At 32.5% G+C, this 18,264-nt stretch overlaps 1 protein-coding gene across 1 annotated transcript in view; it reads left to right on the forward strand.

The window, feature by feature from the left end:
• Nucleotides 1–18,264, forward strand: part of LOC106469426 (delta-1-pyrroline-5-carboxylate dehydrogenase, mitochondrial-like) — a 55,748-nt gene that overhangs the window by 33,715 nt on the left and 3,769 nt on the right. The window contains exons 7-10 of the mRNA XM_013929920.2: nt 2,357–2,431; nt 3,666–3,853; nt 15,841–15,914; nt 16,484–16,632. Coding sequence (XP_013785374.1) covers nt 2,357–2,431; nt 3,666–3,853; nt 15,841–15,914; nt 16,484–16,632 — 486 coding nt within the window. The remainder of the gene's footprint in view (nt 1–2,356; nt 2,432–3,665; nt 3,854–15,840; nt 15,915–16,483; nt 16,633–18,264) is intronic.

Genomic DNA, 18,264 nt, shown 5'->3' on the forward strand with positions numbered 1-18,264 from the left:
GAGCATCTTTTCATGATGTATTCTTTATAATTACTGAAAAATTATAACAATTTAAATCTGACATATTTTCTAAGGTAGTTAATTACAGTTCTAGTTATGGAAAAAAGTAACATTTACTCATTTATAAGTATGTGTTTTACACAATTTTTGCTGATGATAAAATGTTATCGTTATTCGTGTGGTAGTTGGTATATGCTGAATTCAACTTTTTGTTGGGTAGACATATGAAGATAAAATACTGCATTTATTTTATGTTTTAGTCATTCATATGAGCTAACTCATAACCTTGATCAACTAACTGGCCCTCTGTCACCTTGCCCATTTTTTATTTTTAAAATAATGGTTGAAATGCTTTAAAAGTATAAGAAACTGAATAACTGTAGCTAAACAATTTACACCAGTTCGACTGTAATATTTTCAGTTTATTCTTTTTTCATATTTTATTGTGCAATTTGGTAACATTTATAGTTGATGTGTATGTTCTTGGCATATATGTAATTTATGAGGATTTAAAGATAGTGGGGATTTTAGATATTTTGTTGCCCTAGACATACTTTAAAATAACATTTCTAATGTACCACCCTCCCACATGAACTACCAGTACTATTACTGTCAATTCACATAAGTAGTCCTCCAGTGGGACAGCTGTAAGTCTTTGGATTTACAATGCCAAAATGAGGAGTTAGATTCCCCTCAGTGGACACAGCAGATAGCCTGATGTGGCTTTGCTATATGAAAACATATATACACACACACACACACACACACACACACATAAATAACATTACATGAGTAAAATGCCACAACTTTGTGTGACTTATATATCTTTTTACTAAGTGTAAGTAAAAATTTTTAGATTTAAAAGAACCTGGTGTGTGTTCCTTGCCTTTTTGGCAGTAGAAGTGTAAAGTACATCTTTATGGTTCAATAGAAGTATTTTTTGTAATTTCTACTGTATCGTGCAGTGTTAGCATTTATGACCACAGTTTCCAGCAAAGTGTTAAACCTAGTGAGATAATTGAATCTAACAAAAGAGAAAGTATAAAATTTCTTGTGAATCTGCCTTCCTCTGGGGGTCTCTCTAGTTTCACTGTTTTAGGTGGTTGCCAGCATGTTCAAGTTATGCTTGTTTAAATAGTTGATGTTGTACTTAAATATTAAAGTGTTGACATTAAAGTTATTATCAACAACTTAGATTGCACTGTATACTAAAAAAATTAACCATGTCAATTTTTTTTAAAAATGCATTAATAAACTACACCAAAGAACCTTTACAGAATGTAAAGCAGGACATGTGTTGATTTAAAATGTTTGTATTAGTAGGCTTAATCTTTAAGTTTCTACAGATGTGCATAATGTTTGATGGCTTATATTAAAGCTTTTATTTTTGAATAATCTGTTAGTCCAATGCCCATGTATATCCATAACTTTCCAAAGCAAAATCAAATATTGTGGCATCATAGGTGATTTTGTTTAATCTCATTCACATGTGAGTCCTTGTAAAAGTTTGAGTTTTACTGTATGTGCGAAATTCTAACATGCATAATTTTGATAAATTTCAATATCTTGTATTCTACTTTCCTTTGTGTCAAAGAATAATGTATTTGGATAAAAAGTATGCATTACATTTTTAAATGAAGTCTTCAGAGAGGCTTGCCTGTCTGTTGTTTATAATATCTAGCAATTTGAAATGAAAATAAGCTTTTTTATATTTTGCATCTTCAAGTTTAAACCAAAAGAAAGATGATTAACCAAATTAGCTGTATGTTTTCTCTAAATCAATATACAGAAGTAAACAAGGCATTATTAATGCTCAAATAATACAGGCATAAATCACCCAGTTTTAAAAGTGTACAAAATCCAGAAGAATAGTGATAATAACTTTTATTTCACATTGACTGAGGTTTCAACAACAGCCATTAAAAAACATTAATACTAATCTGAGATATGATGATATATACAAACACAAGCTAACTCGAAACTTGATAGCCATGAATCTTACTTTGCTTAAAGCACCTATCTGTATTATGTATAACAATCAATTATAAAACAAAATTCATTTAGAAATGATTGCATATCTACTGTGTTTATTTTCGTAATTTTGTACTTGTTTCTAAATTAGGCTTTTTAATTTCACAAAAATACACAAGTTTTGATGAGACCCCAGCTGTGACCCATGGTTCACAATTTTCTGTGACACTATATCCTGCTTGCTAGGTTCTTACATGGGCTTAACATTAGATATATTATTTAAGCAGCCTTGTCTTACAGGAGTAATAAAATTTTTTGCTCTTCATCTTTAAGAGATGTGTGTTAATCTGATAAACTTGCCTGATTTTTATTTTTTTTTGTACAGGGATTTGTAGCATCTATTTCACCTTTTAACTTTACAGCCATTGGTGGAAACCTAGCCTCAGCTCCTACAATTATGGTTTGTATTACTGTATTAATAATTTTAAAATATTTTTTCTCCTCTATAAAGTATAAAATATACATTAAAAACACTATTGATATGGTTTAAATTGATCCTTTAGACAGGGGATAATTTCACTCTTTCCTACTTTTGTCTAAATGAAAGCTTTTGATTAATTAGGGGTTAAAATTCCCTAAAACTGGTGTGACTCAGTGAGCAAACAAAAGAAAACAAATGTGACTTTCAGCATTGTATCTCATCCAAACTTATGGAAGTTTCATCATATTGTAATGGACCAGCATATTAAAAAGTATTTCGTGAATAGCCTAATATCTTGAATATTTAATTCCTTCTGGTAGTGTGAGAATAATATGTTACTAGGTACTTCAGGACTAAGATATTCATACTTTGGTAGCTTTAGATGGAAAATTCATATCAGGTTCATCAAAAGCTGATAAAAATGCACAAACAACAGCAGGCCATGTAACTAATCAGCCAAACTCTTAACACAGGATATATGTAATATTATTACTTGTTCACTTTAAGTGCACTTTGAAGGTAGGTTATTAATTTGTTAAGCACAAATGAAATGATCTGAAAGGATAAGAAACTTGTCCTACAACCTTTGGCTTATTACATTTGGACACCAGTTTTCTACCAAACTGGGCTGCCTGAGAAACATTCTTCCCTAACCATCATAAAACTTTGCAAGCAGGAATATCCAATTTAAAGAAGTAAAAAGTAAATAATAGTAAAAATAGATACAGTATTGCTGCCTTTTCTTTTGATTATTGATAATTTAAGTACTGTATGTGTAATTAGATGTTTAAATAATGTGATAAAAAATTTTCACTTTAGTGTACAAGTGTAATTTCTTCAGAATTAAGCACATGTAGCAACATGTAGCTGATGAAGTAAAGTAATTTGTTTTATGGGTCTTGTGTATAAGTTGATATGTAGCTTTTTGATTTTTGTATCTTAATGTTAGCAAAGTCTGCTCTGTTTAAAATACTACCTGTAGAACTCAAATGATTTAAAAGTGTAAATTTGAGTACTTAATAACATGTCTTTTAAAATAAATTAAAAAAAATATATCTTTTGTGAACAGTTTTGAAAAACATAATAATATCAAAGGATACTTGTTTGTTTCACATAATGGCTTTAATTTTAGTTTAGTTCTTTTTCTTCATCCAAGGATAAAGTCTAAAACCCTGTGCATATGGTGTTGCCATCCATTTTTGTTTATATTTAGGGAAATGTAGTCATCTGGAAGCCATCAGACACTGCTCTTTTAGCCAATTACATCACTTTCAAGCTGATGAGAGAAGCTGGCTTTCCACCTGGTGTTATAAACTTTGTACCTGCTGATGGGCCTGTGTTTGGTAATACCATCTGCTCATCCCCACATTTAGCTGGAGTTAATTTTACTGGCAGTGTGGCGTAAGTTTTATAGTCTCTGATGTGTTACTTACAAAATAGGAGTAACCTTTCAGATGAAAAAAGTATCTTTTGATATTTGCTCAAACAAGACTTCTTTTGTACATGTCATGAATTTGCTTGCATCATACATTTGTTATCTTCAGTTTGATAATTGGTCTTGGTTGTCATGGGCCTTATAATTTTTTTACATCAAATACTGTCACTACCAAGTTGAAACTGTTCCTGAGAAAGTTTAGTAGCATAAAATAAAACTGCTTATAAGAATTAACATTATCTATGAATTTTGTTTTGCTGATACTCATTTAATTTCATGAAAATGATTAAGGATAATTGTTTGAATATCAAGGATGTTGTTCTGTAACTGTGCTATAATATTAAGTTATTTCACTTGGTTTTTCCGAGAATTTTAGACTTTATTTTTCTATCTCTCTCCATAGTTTTGCCATTTGTAACTTGTAAATATGTAAAACCTTATCATGAATGAGAATTGTCATAATATATTGCATGAATAATGTCTCCTACTGTTAGAATATTGTGGCCAAACTTAAACAGTCCCATTGTGTAACATCTTCCTGACTATGTGCCAATTGTACTACTATACGTGGTAACTTTCTTTTGGCACTTTCTATCACAACTTGCTTTATCTCTCTCATACATCTAACTAGTTCTTCTCCATTAATGATTGCTCATGTGAAGAGTAATACCTTTTTGGCAATCTTTCCCTCTCTTGGTTTAAAGAACAATTTTCTTTTACATAAAAACTTGTCCTGACTGTTTTCTCTCTCTACCCTCCACCCTACTACATCTTTTAAAACTCAGTGTGTGTTTTTTTTTTAATAAATAACTGTATATAGTTCTTAACATATGCTGGTATATATATATACCTTTTTTATAATTATAATTTGTATTATTTTCCTGTAAGATCTTGTTTTTCTACAATATTTTACAACTTGTGTGGCTTTAATTTCTTATTTTAATTAACATATGAAATTACAAGCCTGTTTTACACAACAGACTAAAAATCATATATGGAGTCGTTTTTGTATTTACAGATGTGTACTTGGCTTAGTTGTAGTGATATGGAATATGTGTTTGCCATTTATCTATTCTCCTTCTTGACCTAGCTCCAAAAGATGGAGCTATGTGTTTCATATTTACATACGGACATCAAAATAAAATCAGCATGCACATACTTGTTAACTGGGTGAAATGTGTTTGACTTTGGGCAACTATTTTCTTCTATACTTATGTGTTTGTCAATATATAATAAAGATAGAAGTAAAATGACTGAAGTATTATAACACTTAGTGCTAGACACTTAGGTACTTTTACCATTGAATTATTTTATCCAGTATTAACAAATGTTGTTATGTCTAGAAGACAGAGGTTTCTAGTGATTTGTTGTTACTGTCTTTTAATTGAGACTTGTAGCTAAATGTGATTCATTAATATAAAGTTTTTCTGATGTTTATATTTTGCTGTTTTTCTGCTTGGTTGTTGAAGCACCCAAGCTTTATTCTTTTGTTTTCTTGCATATTAACTTTTCCTTACACACTATTTGGAAGTCAAATTAAGAAATGGGATGTCCCCCAGCACATTTTGGTGCTATATTTACAATTATCTTTCCCTAAATTTACATCTTTTGAATTGATTCTGCAACTACTATAAATTTTTCTTTTTTGTCAAGTACTATTTTAATATATGCTATAGTTAATTATAATATATACACACACATTTCCAAAACTTTGTTTTTATGTATTTCTCAACCTTATTAGCACAATTTTATATTTACACTTGATAGTGTATGTACGTTTGATTTTCCTTTTTGAACTAAAGTGCTAATTATCAGATGTTATATTATCATTAATTTATTATTAGTTATAATGTATTAGATATACTTTTCCTAAACCTTGTGTGTTATAATTATTTTTCAACTTTATTGAAGTTCTTTTTTTTTCAGACAGTTTCTTCATAATCCATAGATTTATGTCGATATTTTAGTGACGTACTTTTTTTCTTTTTTTAATATTTTTATTTTTAACATTTCTCTCCTCAACAGTATCAATAGTAATTTTATTATGTTATGTTGTCTTTTTTTTTTTTTAATCAAAGTAACTTGCATTGTGAAACCAAATATATATTGGTTTTCCATCGTTCTTACTACCTCATACATTTCTTTTGTTTTCTCCTTTTTCAGACATTCAGTTTTTGTAAGTATTTGAAGTTTGTAAATGTGCATGTGAGATTGAAAACTGTGTGTTTGGAAATTTTTTTGTTTGCATTTTCTACATTTTAAAATTTATGTGTGCAACTTTTTAGCTTCATCCAAACTCTATATCTGCTTCTTGAATATTAGTTTTTACCTTACAATCTTAACATGAGAGGAGATCTTTTGACCACTCATGTGGATGCCATAGTTATGTGTAACCTATAGATTTAGTGATGAACTTGTCGAAACTTGTTTTTAGACATCTCCAATTAACATAGTGATTGACCTATTATCTTCACATATAAAATCATTGTTATTTTGTAGCATCATACTTGTTTCCATCACAGTCAGGATTAGGTTGCTTATGGTTTAAACAAAGTTTTTGATATGTTTTTCCCTACTCTTGTTGTTGGTAACCCAAATTGGGCCATTAGAAAATTGATAAGAAGAGGACTAAGCATTCCAAATATTGTTCTTCACGCACTCTTTATACTTGAACTTTATACTGGCCTTGAACTTGGCCAGCAGAGAAATGAGTTTAAATTGTTTTACATCAATTTTGATATCATAGTTATTACTGATTGTTTCATCAGACTTATCTAGTTGAGGCATAATGCATTTCAAAAAATGTTGAAAATATGTTTATAGAAGCTTCTTAATGTCACTCATTTGTGACCTTCAATTGTTAATTGGAAGAGCCTCTTTCATACTTAAAGGTTATTTGTCACTTATCCTTGCAATAATTATAAATGAACTGTAATTTGTTGTTATGGCACACTTACTAATTTACTAACCACGTGAATATACATGTATTCAATTTATTATTTTTATGTAGAAAATACAGAAATAATAAAGATAGTTCATGCACTGATTAGTGGATCCAATATATATGTAGAATTCACCTAGGATATTTACATTAATATGTTAACTCAGAGCCTTTGAGTTAAGTTGAGCAGATTTTCTAGGTCAGTCTTGACACTTAATTCTGGAAGTGGACCAGTCTTGCTGAAATTATACCAGAATAGACCTTACTTTATGCTGAATCCAATGGTGTGCTGGGTTTCAAAAATAGCATTAAGATGAGAAAGATGTGATAATTTTATCAGAGCTTACATGAGTAAAAGTTTACTACAAACTATGCTGTGGCCATGGGTACATATAATCTATAATAAGAAACAACACTGCCAAGCCTAGATTCTACTGCTATCTGCTTATATAATGTATGAGTCAATTTGCTTGTTGCTTGGATGCAGCTCACTTGTACTGATGCTGAGGGCTTGCCTACTGACAGTCACATCAAGAGCAAGATTAACAGTCTGAAGCATGTTAAGAAGAGATTAAGTTCATTGTCTTAACTATAATATTGCAGTTCCATAGTAATAAACAGGCATAGCACATTGTATGTCTACTTTCAACTACAATTATTTGGACAATCTGTGGCTTCTCTCAAACATACAGATAAAGATGTGTTGGATCATCTTGAACCTGCAGCTTGGATGAGTTTGATGAAAGTGAACTTTGCTGTGTTAATAGAAAGTGAATGCACTACATTTTTAGTTGTTGGTCAGAATAAATTCATAATTACAAGGTGACCAAGTTTGAACCAGCATAAAAATGTGACTTACCACTCAAGTTACTGAAAACAATATGGCAAACTACTTCTTTTCTGAAGCCTCACACAACCTACTACTCCATACCTAATTTGTAGGGTTAGATTTTGTCTGCTTAACTCAGAGATTCATTGTCAGGAGAGGCACTTATGAGAGGCTTGGGAAGGCTTAGCCTCCCAAATGGGTGAAAAGAGATATCTCATCTCTGACTGCTTGGGGAGTAATCCCCTTTGAACATCTGTCATGGATAAATAAACGGCCTTCCCAAATAAAATGTCCCTTACAGAGCTTTGTTTTCACTGTCTTAAAAATATTATACAGTATATGTTACAGAATAGCCTACCCAAACAAAAGATTCATGTGCTACCTATGTTCATTTTTAAATGTATAAATAGCATTTGGTGAGTTTGAGTTTTGTATTATGGTTTAAAATAGTTCCATGTTGAACATATATAGATATTTTTAATTTTGTGTGGTATGTCAAAACGAATATTCACCTCCCACACAGTTTAGCTATCTTCCTCAGCTCTTCAGCACGTTCTGAAAAAAGAGACTTGCATGCCATTAGCCTTGTGAAAACTCCCACCTAATTTCTGTGAACTTGTGCCACTGCATGATGATGTCATCATGCAGCAAAAGCCCTCAACCAATAGAAGGGTAACACATCTCCCTGCATACTAAATCCCTATGCATTTGCACTTGTGAATCTTCATTCTTCTCTTCAGCACTACATTGACCAGACATGTTTAAATTTTTTTGTACATGTTCAATTTGCATTATAAACGAAACTTTCATTTTCATTTCATTTAGCTTTTGTTTCCAAAGTTTTAATATTTTATCATGGCTTCTTGAATGATGCTATTTTATGCTTAGTTCCGAGTGTGGGATGTTGTTCATACTTAGGCCTTATTTCTGCTGTGACCTTTGGAGGCTCGTTAACTGTTAGGGTTGTAATAGGTATTGCTCAATGTGTTTGGATTAGCACATGCTTCATGGGCCTCCTATTCCCACTTTATTGGCCAAATTCCCTTCTCCTCAATTTGGATTGCCTTATTACAATATGTCTTTGGTAGTACTTTACTGTTGATTAAATGGCCTTCAACTTTCCATCTCTTACTGGATTTCATTCATATGCTCCTTTTTTTCTTTTTTTGCCCATGTTCTTTATTATTTTTCATTTCTCACTTCATGATCCACAGTTCTTGAGTTCATCTTTTTTTTTCTTCTTCTTCTTTTTGCTTGTTATTAGGGTTTTTACTGTTTCATTTCTCTAATGGCTCCTTTCTTACGACAAAGACCTCATTTCCCACATGTTTGTGGGCAATTTTGTCAAGATTTTTGTGCTTAATTCCAAACAAACAAACTACCACCTTCACTTTTTATCTGTGGCACTTCTTTGTGCTTCTAATAGCTTTTGTGGACATTCATTCCTTTCTCTGTTTGGCCTGTTTCACTTCTGCTCTACCTCTCTATATTTTGTTCCTCTGTTGTCAGGACTCATTGGGTCGCATTATATTCGCCTTTATTGTGCCTCTTCTTATGTATGTATTAGTTGTATGACTCCCTTTCTTTGCTCAGATATATTTTTTAATGTTCTTTTCCCTGGTGACCTGGTCTGATAATATGACTTCTGCCCTCATTCTGTTCCCAGGTTTTTTCTCCTTTCTTGACCTTGCTCTTTCTTATATTCCTCATCTAGATCAGTTTCCTTTTCACCTTTCCATTCCAGATTTCAGGCCATCCTCCTTTTCTTGTCTTACCTTTACCAGAAGTCTCATTTGTCTCTCTTCTTGCCAGTGACTATCACACACACATATGATTTTGTATGTACCTTTCTATCCTTCTGCTGTTGGTCTCAATTTTTACCAATAGTCGTTTTCTGTTTTCCCATCTTGGTCTCTTTTCTTGCTCCTCCACTCATTGCCTTTATTCCCATTTCTCTTTTTCCTCCCTCCAATCACATCTATGCTCTTTTTCTGTGGTTGGCCATGGTTGATGTGTTGGACACTTTCCTATAAATTTCTTAGCCCATCTTCTCTTTGTTTTCTCTTTTCCATCTATTCTTTTCTGTGTCTTCCTGTCCCTTACTTTTCCCTTTGCATCAGCATTGGCCCCTTTCATATTAATTGTTATAATGTGGGCCTTCACCTTCCATATTCACCTCTTGTTGGTGCATCTCTGACCTCTTTGGCTTTGATACATTCATTAATCAGACCCCCCTTCTTCTCGCCCATTACCCGCTCTCTTTCTTTGTTCATACTCTCATTTCTCTTATCCACTGAGGGTTATCCTTCCTCAACTTTCGTGCATAGAATTTGCCTAGTCTGTCTCTCATTGGACCAAATTTTCCACTACTGTGGCATTATTCTCGTCACATACTTCTCATCCTTCCACTGTATTTGTCTATCACCATCGATGGCCGGTCTTTTGTCATTGATCCTTTTGACACACCCATTTCCTCTAGGCACCAGTTTTCTACCTTTCTTAACAGCCTGTTCATCAAAAGATTGTTGGTCTCAGCATTTCTTAGTTATCAGGTGGCCATGTCTATGGCTTTTTTCCTTTTCCAGTACCAAGATGGGTTTTCTTATTCTGTCCTTTTCATTCTGTTCCACTTTCCTCTGTCCACCTTACCCTGTTCCATTGCGTGACTGAAACCTTGTTGGAGTTTTGCTCCATCTCATGCATGCCTTATTGCTGCTATTGCCTTTCTGCCTTTTTACTATCTTTCTTTTCTGATTTTTTCCCTCCTCCTTATTTCCTACGTTTACCATTGCTCTGATGTCTAAGTTCTAAATGCATTTCAAACCCTGTTCTACTGCACTTCTCCTCGGACCAATCCTTTCTTTCTTTGACTTCTACCACTTGGGGATAAACCGTACTTCTCTCTTATTTCCCTTCTCTCCATCTCTGTACTTTTGGACCATCAGGACCCTGCTTGGCTCCTGTGTCCTGTTGGAGATTTTCTTACTTTAAGGGTCCCCATCTTCTTCTTATGTGCTTATCCTCTGACACCTAATTTCTATGAATCTTGTTTCTTCTTCCTTTCCAGAATTGGCCCATTGACTCCTCCATTGACATGTTCATCTTGGGATATTGATGCTTTCATTCTATTCATCACCCTATTCATTCTCTTCCAACTATTCTTCACTGGCCATTGGATGAGCTTTACCATGTGGATGTGTGGACCCTCTTCACACACCCATTTCTATACCTTCTGGCTGTGTTATCTCCTGATGATTTTCAGCTTCCACAGGCCTTCATTCTTCCATCATTTCACCATTGGTGTGTATAATATGCACTATATCCCTTTTCAGGAACCCACTTTCATTCAATAAGATCCCACTTGGTGGCTAGTGTTGCTTCTTAGAGTATTCTTACTTGTGAGAATAATCACTTAGTTGAATGTAACCTATTAATGAACCTGGTGATTAATCAGTTAGCAAATTCCATTAATTGCCTAGCTCTAAGTAGAACACCAGTGAGAACATGAACTGACTTTTTTAGATACAGTGATACAAAGTAACAATGGCAACTATGAATTTAAGGTGTATCAAAGAAAAAGAAATTTGCTGGTTTATCTTTTAACTTTAAAGCTTATGATTGATCCATTGTGCTTATAAAACCATTACCACATGTATATATTTATAAGGACTTTGGAAACATCAAAATGTTTTTTAACAAAATTGGCTTTCCAAATAATACTGTTGATAACATTATATATGTGGGTAAATTCAGTACTTCTAAACATTTACGTTGGAATGTAAGCAGTTTTTGTCAGTAATATTATATTGTCATGTACTGGAAAAACTCAATTGTATAATGTTCTTAAACATGCTTTCCATGTTTTTGTTGAAGAGTAAATTTAAACAACTTTGATGTTCATAGATAAAATATCTATAAGTAAAATATAGGGCAGAAACTGTGTTTAACAATGCACAACAAAAACTTTATTTACTGATGGCCAATGATATAAATGCTATGAAGCTTTTATTGTGTATTTTCAGATGTTGCTGGTTTTGTCTTGATTGAGTTTTCATAACACGTCTTTGTTGAAAATGTCTTAGGTAGTATAAGAAGTTAGATGTCTTAATTATCAACCATTAGGTATCTACAAATACATAAAGTTGTTCTTTTTCTTAAGTGCAAAGCTACACAATGTACCATCTACATGCTGTCCACCACAGGGAATTGACCCCCACATTTTAAGATTATGATTTCTTAAGCCTGCCAATGACTAACAGGAGGACAACACACAAAAAAGAACATGCACATTTGTTGATCAGTAAAATATTCATATATAATCACATACTCCGTTAACATGAGTCATTAATATATCATGCTTCATTTTAGACTCGTCTGAGAGGAAGTTATGAGAAAATTTTGTGAATACAACAGACTTCAATTAACAAATTAATGCCAAAAATCATATAAAAAATTCTGCAGTTAATCCGTTCTTAAGAATATAATAGCAAACTGTCTGTATATGCCACACTTCTAAATAAATGTTCATGCTAATCAATAAATGAAATTACTGTTGTTATAGAACATTACCAGTAATTTTTGATCAAAAGTAAATTGCTATATTTTTTGGAATATAAGATGCACCGGTGTATAAGACACACCCTTATTTTGAAGACAAAGTTTTGGAGGGGAAAAAAGCTACAGTGTATAGGATGCAAGCAGATTTTGACATCAAATTTTGTCTTATACACCGAAAAATACGGTAACTATATAGATAAGAAACTTAAAAATTATAGAAGCAAATATTGTATAACAAATTACTGACAAGAAATAAATGTTTGGCTTCTTTTCACATCTGTTACTTTTACCATGATCACACTTTACCAGATACCTTTTGGTACTTTTATCAAAACAGTAACCACTAATGACATCATAGATTTAGTAAGACAGTTCAAGTGTAGCACTGAAAAGGGTCTATTAATACCAAAACAGTAACCAATAATGACACCATATACTTAGTAAGGCAGTTCATGTCTAACACAGAAAAGGACTTATTGATACCAAAACAGTAACAACTAATGATACCATAGATTTAGTAAGCTAGTTCATGTCTAACACAGAAAAGGACTTGGTAATAAGTAGACTTTAATTTACAAGTAGTACTTGAACTATCTAGCTGTGTGTTTCTCATTACTCTCGACTTAAGCTGTTACATCACCCAAGAGGTATCTTTGGGATTGTTTAATTTTCTAATATTGATGAGATTCAACATTATTTTCTATAATATCCTTTTCTATTTATTCATACAGGATATTTATGTCAAAAAATTAGTTTTTTCTTTTTTTTGGGTGCGGGGGGGCAGCTTTTTACTGATACCTTGCTTGTTAGTAAGGAACGGTTGTTCAGATCCTGATCGTTTTTGTAAGATGTGCCAGCTGTATAATGCTGTGTTGCCCAAATAAGCCATCATTGATGGTAATGCAAACATTTATTTTGCTATATCCAGTATCTGCAATATAGGAGCTATTTGCTTATTTTCTTAGATGGCTTAATCTCTCTATAACATTAGTTTTTATGATTAAATTGAGAAAGATAATTGACTAAAGTTTTTATACTTTCCCTTATCAGATAAAACACGTCTTTTTTTTTTGCATTATCTTTGTCTTTCTTGAAGAGTGGATTTGACTATTTCTAGTCACCCAAAGTACCATTCTTTATTCTTAGAAGATGAGCCACTTGTTTTTACTGTTCTGCATTTCTTTTTTCAGATTGAGATGTTTAACCTAGGATGGTAATAACTTTGTAGGGAAACATTGTGCAGTGTATTACTTTCCTTGAGGTCTGGGTAGTTTCATAGTAATTTTCAGTATACTTATAATATATAACATCCCAAGTAGGCTCAGAATTACTGTCTGCACTCAATTGCATGTGATCAAAATTGGCTTTCCAAAATAACATTGTTGATAATGTCATATATGATTATTCAGTTAAAGTAAATAATTTTGTATAAACCCCCTTTTTTCCAAATATGAAGTAATAATCCTATTAATTTATTTTATGTATCGTTTATTAACAGAATTAATTGTTTGTTTTTTTCCTTCTTATGTGGTAATATGTTGCCACATATATAAATTTAATTAAAAATTAATATCTAAACCTTTTTAAGTGCACTGGTTTTCCAGATAGAATGTATTGCCTGCCTAAAAAGTGAAGAAGTCATGCTGGACAATTATTTTAACATTTTACAGGTGAATATTTGTTTCTTTTCTATCACAATATGGAGGAAAGAAAAACCATATCCAGTTGTATATGCTGTATCACAAATCCAAACTTGGTGTGTTCCCAAGGCATCTTTTAATGTAGAATATGGGTAGTAATCTGCATCTCTGGTTATTTTTCTAAATTTTTGGATAGTTGTGTGTGTTCAGTCTTTAAACATTCTGATGTATTGTGGTGGGGCTCACAATGGGATGTATATTGCTATGATAAATTAACCACAGCAGGTCATAATCTATGATAAATTACTCTTCATGAATTCTGGATGTTTCTGTTTATCTGGCTTTGCAGTATTCTTGCCTTTTGCTACATAGTTATGTGCAATGTAACATTTAGCCATTCTGTGAGGTCTATATTTCAAGGCCACAACTTATTCTTCTCCAGGAGTGTCAGACACCTATCTGCTTCCTTCATTGCTACTTTCTTTTCAATGCAGAGTTTCTTGTTTAATCTTATAGTAGATGTAAGGTAATGTATTTGAAACTTGTGTGCTAGTAACAACATGTAATGCAAAGAAATTCTTATCTTATTTGCTTCCCCACATTAGAGGATTATGGGGAAAAAAAATGTGACCATGTGAGATAACAAAAGTGACATGGAGATCCAAGGTAGATGTACTACAATGTGAATGTTGTTGATTGATGCAGGGATTCTAAAAATGGATGGTATTTATCCATTTTACCTGTTTTGTAGTATTCTTAACTCAGGATAAGATTTTATGTGATCACAAGCTAAAATAGCAAAAGAGGTAGGGATAAACGTTCTAAATTTCTTGACTATACCAAGAGAAATAGCTTAATTTTATATTACAGGAAACTCTTTGAATTATGTTTTTCTATTATTATATTAACTTAAAATTTCTTAAGTTTAGAATTATCACAACGAGGACATTTGTAATTTTTTTTAGAAAGAATTAGTTGTGGTTTTGAAAGCTAAATTTTGTGTGTTTTCAGTTTGTTTTGATTAGAATATTTTAAACTTTCAGTTTGATTTTGCACATTTTCATTTTATAGCTGCTGTTACTATTATCTTGTAGTGCTTTGTTTTTGAATTGTTGTAATCACTCTCATGCTCCTGATTTTGTTGTATAGAGCATTTTTAGTCTATCATGTATTTCATAAATAATTAATTGTTTTTGAACCCAACCCATTTGCTATATTGGGCATTATTGTACAAGTTGTGTATAAGAAAAAAATAATTCATTAGCTGAAGTTACTACAAAAGTAATATTCATTGTTTTTTAAAAACTAGGTATCAAATTTATATATGTATTCCTCCTTTGCTCTTTAGTTCATAAGTAATTACCACCATTAAAATGAAATTCAGGCAGTATAGCTATATTAACCTATCAAGAAGGTAATACAATAGAAATGCTAAGAAATGTATATCCTGATGTTGAGTGTATTTGTAAATTTGCAATTGCATTTTTCACAGGAGTCTAAGGGTCTTGAAATGATTATAATTATTGTTTTAAAGTGTTCCTTCAACTAAAATTACAACATAAAAAGTTCTATTTGATATAATATGAATATAACCATTAGATAATTGATTTAATGACAGTTCTTTACTCAAGAATGAATAAAGATATTTTAAAGCACAAACTAAGTTTTAGCAACTCTGTAAACTGTTAAAATGAGTAAAATTTTAAGTGGAGTAATCACACTCCTGGTAATGTGCTATTAGTGCAAAATTTCATTCATTTACCTTTGAAATTTATTTTTATTTTACATAACATTTATTAATGAACATAATTCATTTTTTGCTTATTTTGTTATCACGTGATTGTATCATTTTATTAGTGTAATGGTTTTATAAGATACAAGATGACAGGCTAGATAGTTATTTTTTCATTCTGCTGATAAAGTTATAGGATATGCACATGTTATATTTTTATTTATAAAAGGGAGTTTTGTTATCTCTTGTTGCAGTACATTCCAGCATTTATGGAAACAAATTGCTGAAAATCTTGAAAGCTATCATAACTTTCCTCGTTTGGTTGGTGGTAAGTAATTTGGTTTTTCTAGTAGTAGTCTTAGAGTTTTCAATGGAAAGTCTACACTTGTCTGTTGAGTTGTAAAACCAATCTGGAAGCATGTTATGAAACCTATTAGTGTTGCTAATTTAAGACCTTATCTACAATTTTAGAGATACTTTTACATCACATAAAACCAGTTTTACATTTTGTTTTCTTAGATCAAACAGTATTATCTGTATGATATTGCAAAAACTGATTTACACACTGATTAGGCTAAGAGATGTTGAAACACATTGTAGATGTTAAATATTCATGCTAGTTATTTGTCAGAATACCTGTAAGACTAGGGATATTGTTTATGCTTTCCTATTACTTTTAGCCCAACACTCATAGTTTTAGTCATAAAAAAAACAACTTAAAGTACAAATCAGTGTTTTGTATAAGTTGCAGTTATTTTAATTATCTTTAGAAGTCCAGATATTCCAGCTGAGAATAATAAATCATGAATAAGTCTTTTGTAAGGTTTTGTTTTACCCTTAAAGAGATTTTCTATAAGTATTACTTCATTTGTTGTTTGTTTTTATTTTTTTTATCAGAGTGTGGAGGAAAGAATTACCATTTTGTTCACCCAAGTGCACACGTCCAGTCTGTTGTGAATGGCACAATAAGATCTGCTTTTGAATTTGGTGGTCAAAAATGTTCGGCATGCTCCAGGATGTTTGTACCAGAGTCATTATGGGATCAGGTAACACCTACCATTTAAATTCAATCAAAGCATTGTTTTAAAAACTTTTACAAATTAAAAATAGATTGTAGTTCTAACATATTTCCAAAAATTTGGCTAGTTTATTGTCTGTTTAAAAAACCTTTTATGTTTTTAATGATAATACATGAAGATGTTGTGCAGGCAGGTGTACTTTTATCAAACCAATTCTACACTAGCAACCACTATTTTACTATTCTTACTATTGGTTGCAACAGGCTCTGTAGAAATGAGGAGGTGTTCCATAAGACCACCTAGGAGCTCACCAGGTGGTATTACCATACTATGCTGGACCACCACTCATGGACTATCATGAATAAAGCTAAAGGGGATCCAGCCTGTCTCTGCTGAATACCAAATTGAATAAATTGAGGTCTGTTTGCTTTTTAAAATTTTGGGAACTTGGTTCATCTATTGCACTGTTTCCAGAGCACTGTTCCTCAGCACTCCCCAATACACATTACCCTCCAGATTGTACATCTGGGGTGGTGGACAAAGGCTTTTCCTTCAGAGTGTTAGAGAGAATTTCTCTACTCTCACAGAAGAGGGTGAAGTTGGGGGCCCTCCTACTTGGGTCCCTTGATGTTTTTCCCAGATGTCAGTAGGAATGGCACCAACCTTCTTGTAATACAGGTTCAGAAGTGACTCTCAGCAATTCAATTGAGGTGTGCATGTCCCTTCTTTCTGTTCTTTTGGTTAAGTAAAGCGTACACGATCCTCTCATTCTGAGCCCGTGTTGTTGCCTTTTGGACTTATTCAGGTGGAGGAAAAAGCTTGTCTGATTTGGTGTTGCTTACTTTCTTGTCATGATTCCGGTGGTTTGGAACTTATCACTCTATGACTATCCAATCAAATGTATATTTATATATAATGTTGCTTTCCACTTGCCTTAGCCACCAGTGTGAGATATAGGGACCAAGACCTCTTAATTCCAACCCTGAGTTGTGGAACCTCAGCTGTCTGGTTGAGGCTGGCCTATAGTGATGATTACTCATGTACTATTCCACACTTGATACAGGAACTAAGTTCAGGGTGAAGAGCATACCTGTTATCAGGTACCAATCTTGTCTTAGCACACCCATGATCTATGCGGATGCTTTCTGTATGGATAATGCCCTTACTAGTCCCTCCACCTTCTCTGTGGGATTCTGGTTATAAGTGTCAGCAAAGGTAAGTATGTTTTGGAAGTTAACATTTTCCTAAATTGAAACTGTATTTCCAATAATACTTACCTCCACTGACACTCTCCTCTCCTTCCTCCCCACCAAGAGCTGGTGTTGGAGACTGGGATTGAATGAGTTTCAAAAAAGTGATAACATTATCTGAATGAGGTACTTATATACAATACCAGGATAGAGGGCACATTGACAGAGGTGGAGAGTATCACAAGATAAATATTGCTGAGTGCAATTGAGTGGAGTATAAAAGACTGGAGTAAGCAAACAAAATCAGATCAATGCTTAGATGGGCAAAGGAAAAACCCGGCGGTCGAGTAATAGCTATAAGTTTGAGAAGAGGCAAGTATTAATAGAAATACATTTTCAATTTAGGAAAATGTTATCTTTTGGCACATAGGTTTTTTTTATATATATATATATATATATATATATATAT

Source organism: Limulus polyphemus, unplaced genomic scaffold (assembly GCF_000517525.1).
Source record: "Limulus polyphemus unplaced genomic scaffold, Limulus_polyphemus-2.1.2 Scaffold3479, whole genome shotgun sequence".
Taxonomy (NCBI): domain Eukaryota; kingdom Metazoa; phylum Arthropoda; class Merostomata; order Xiphosura; family Limulidae; genus Limulus; species Limulus polyphemus.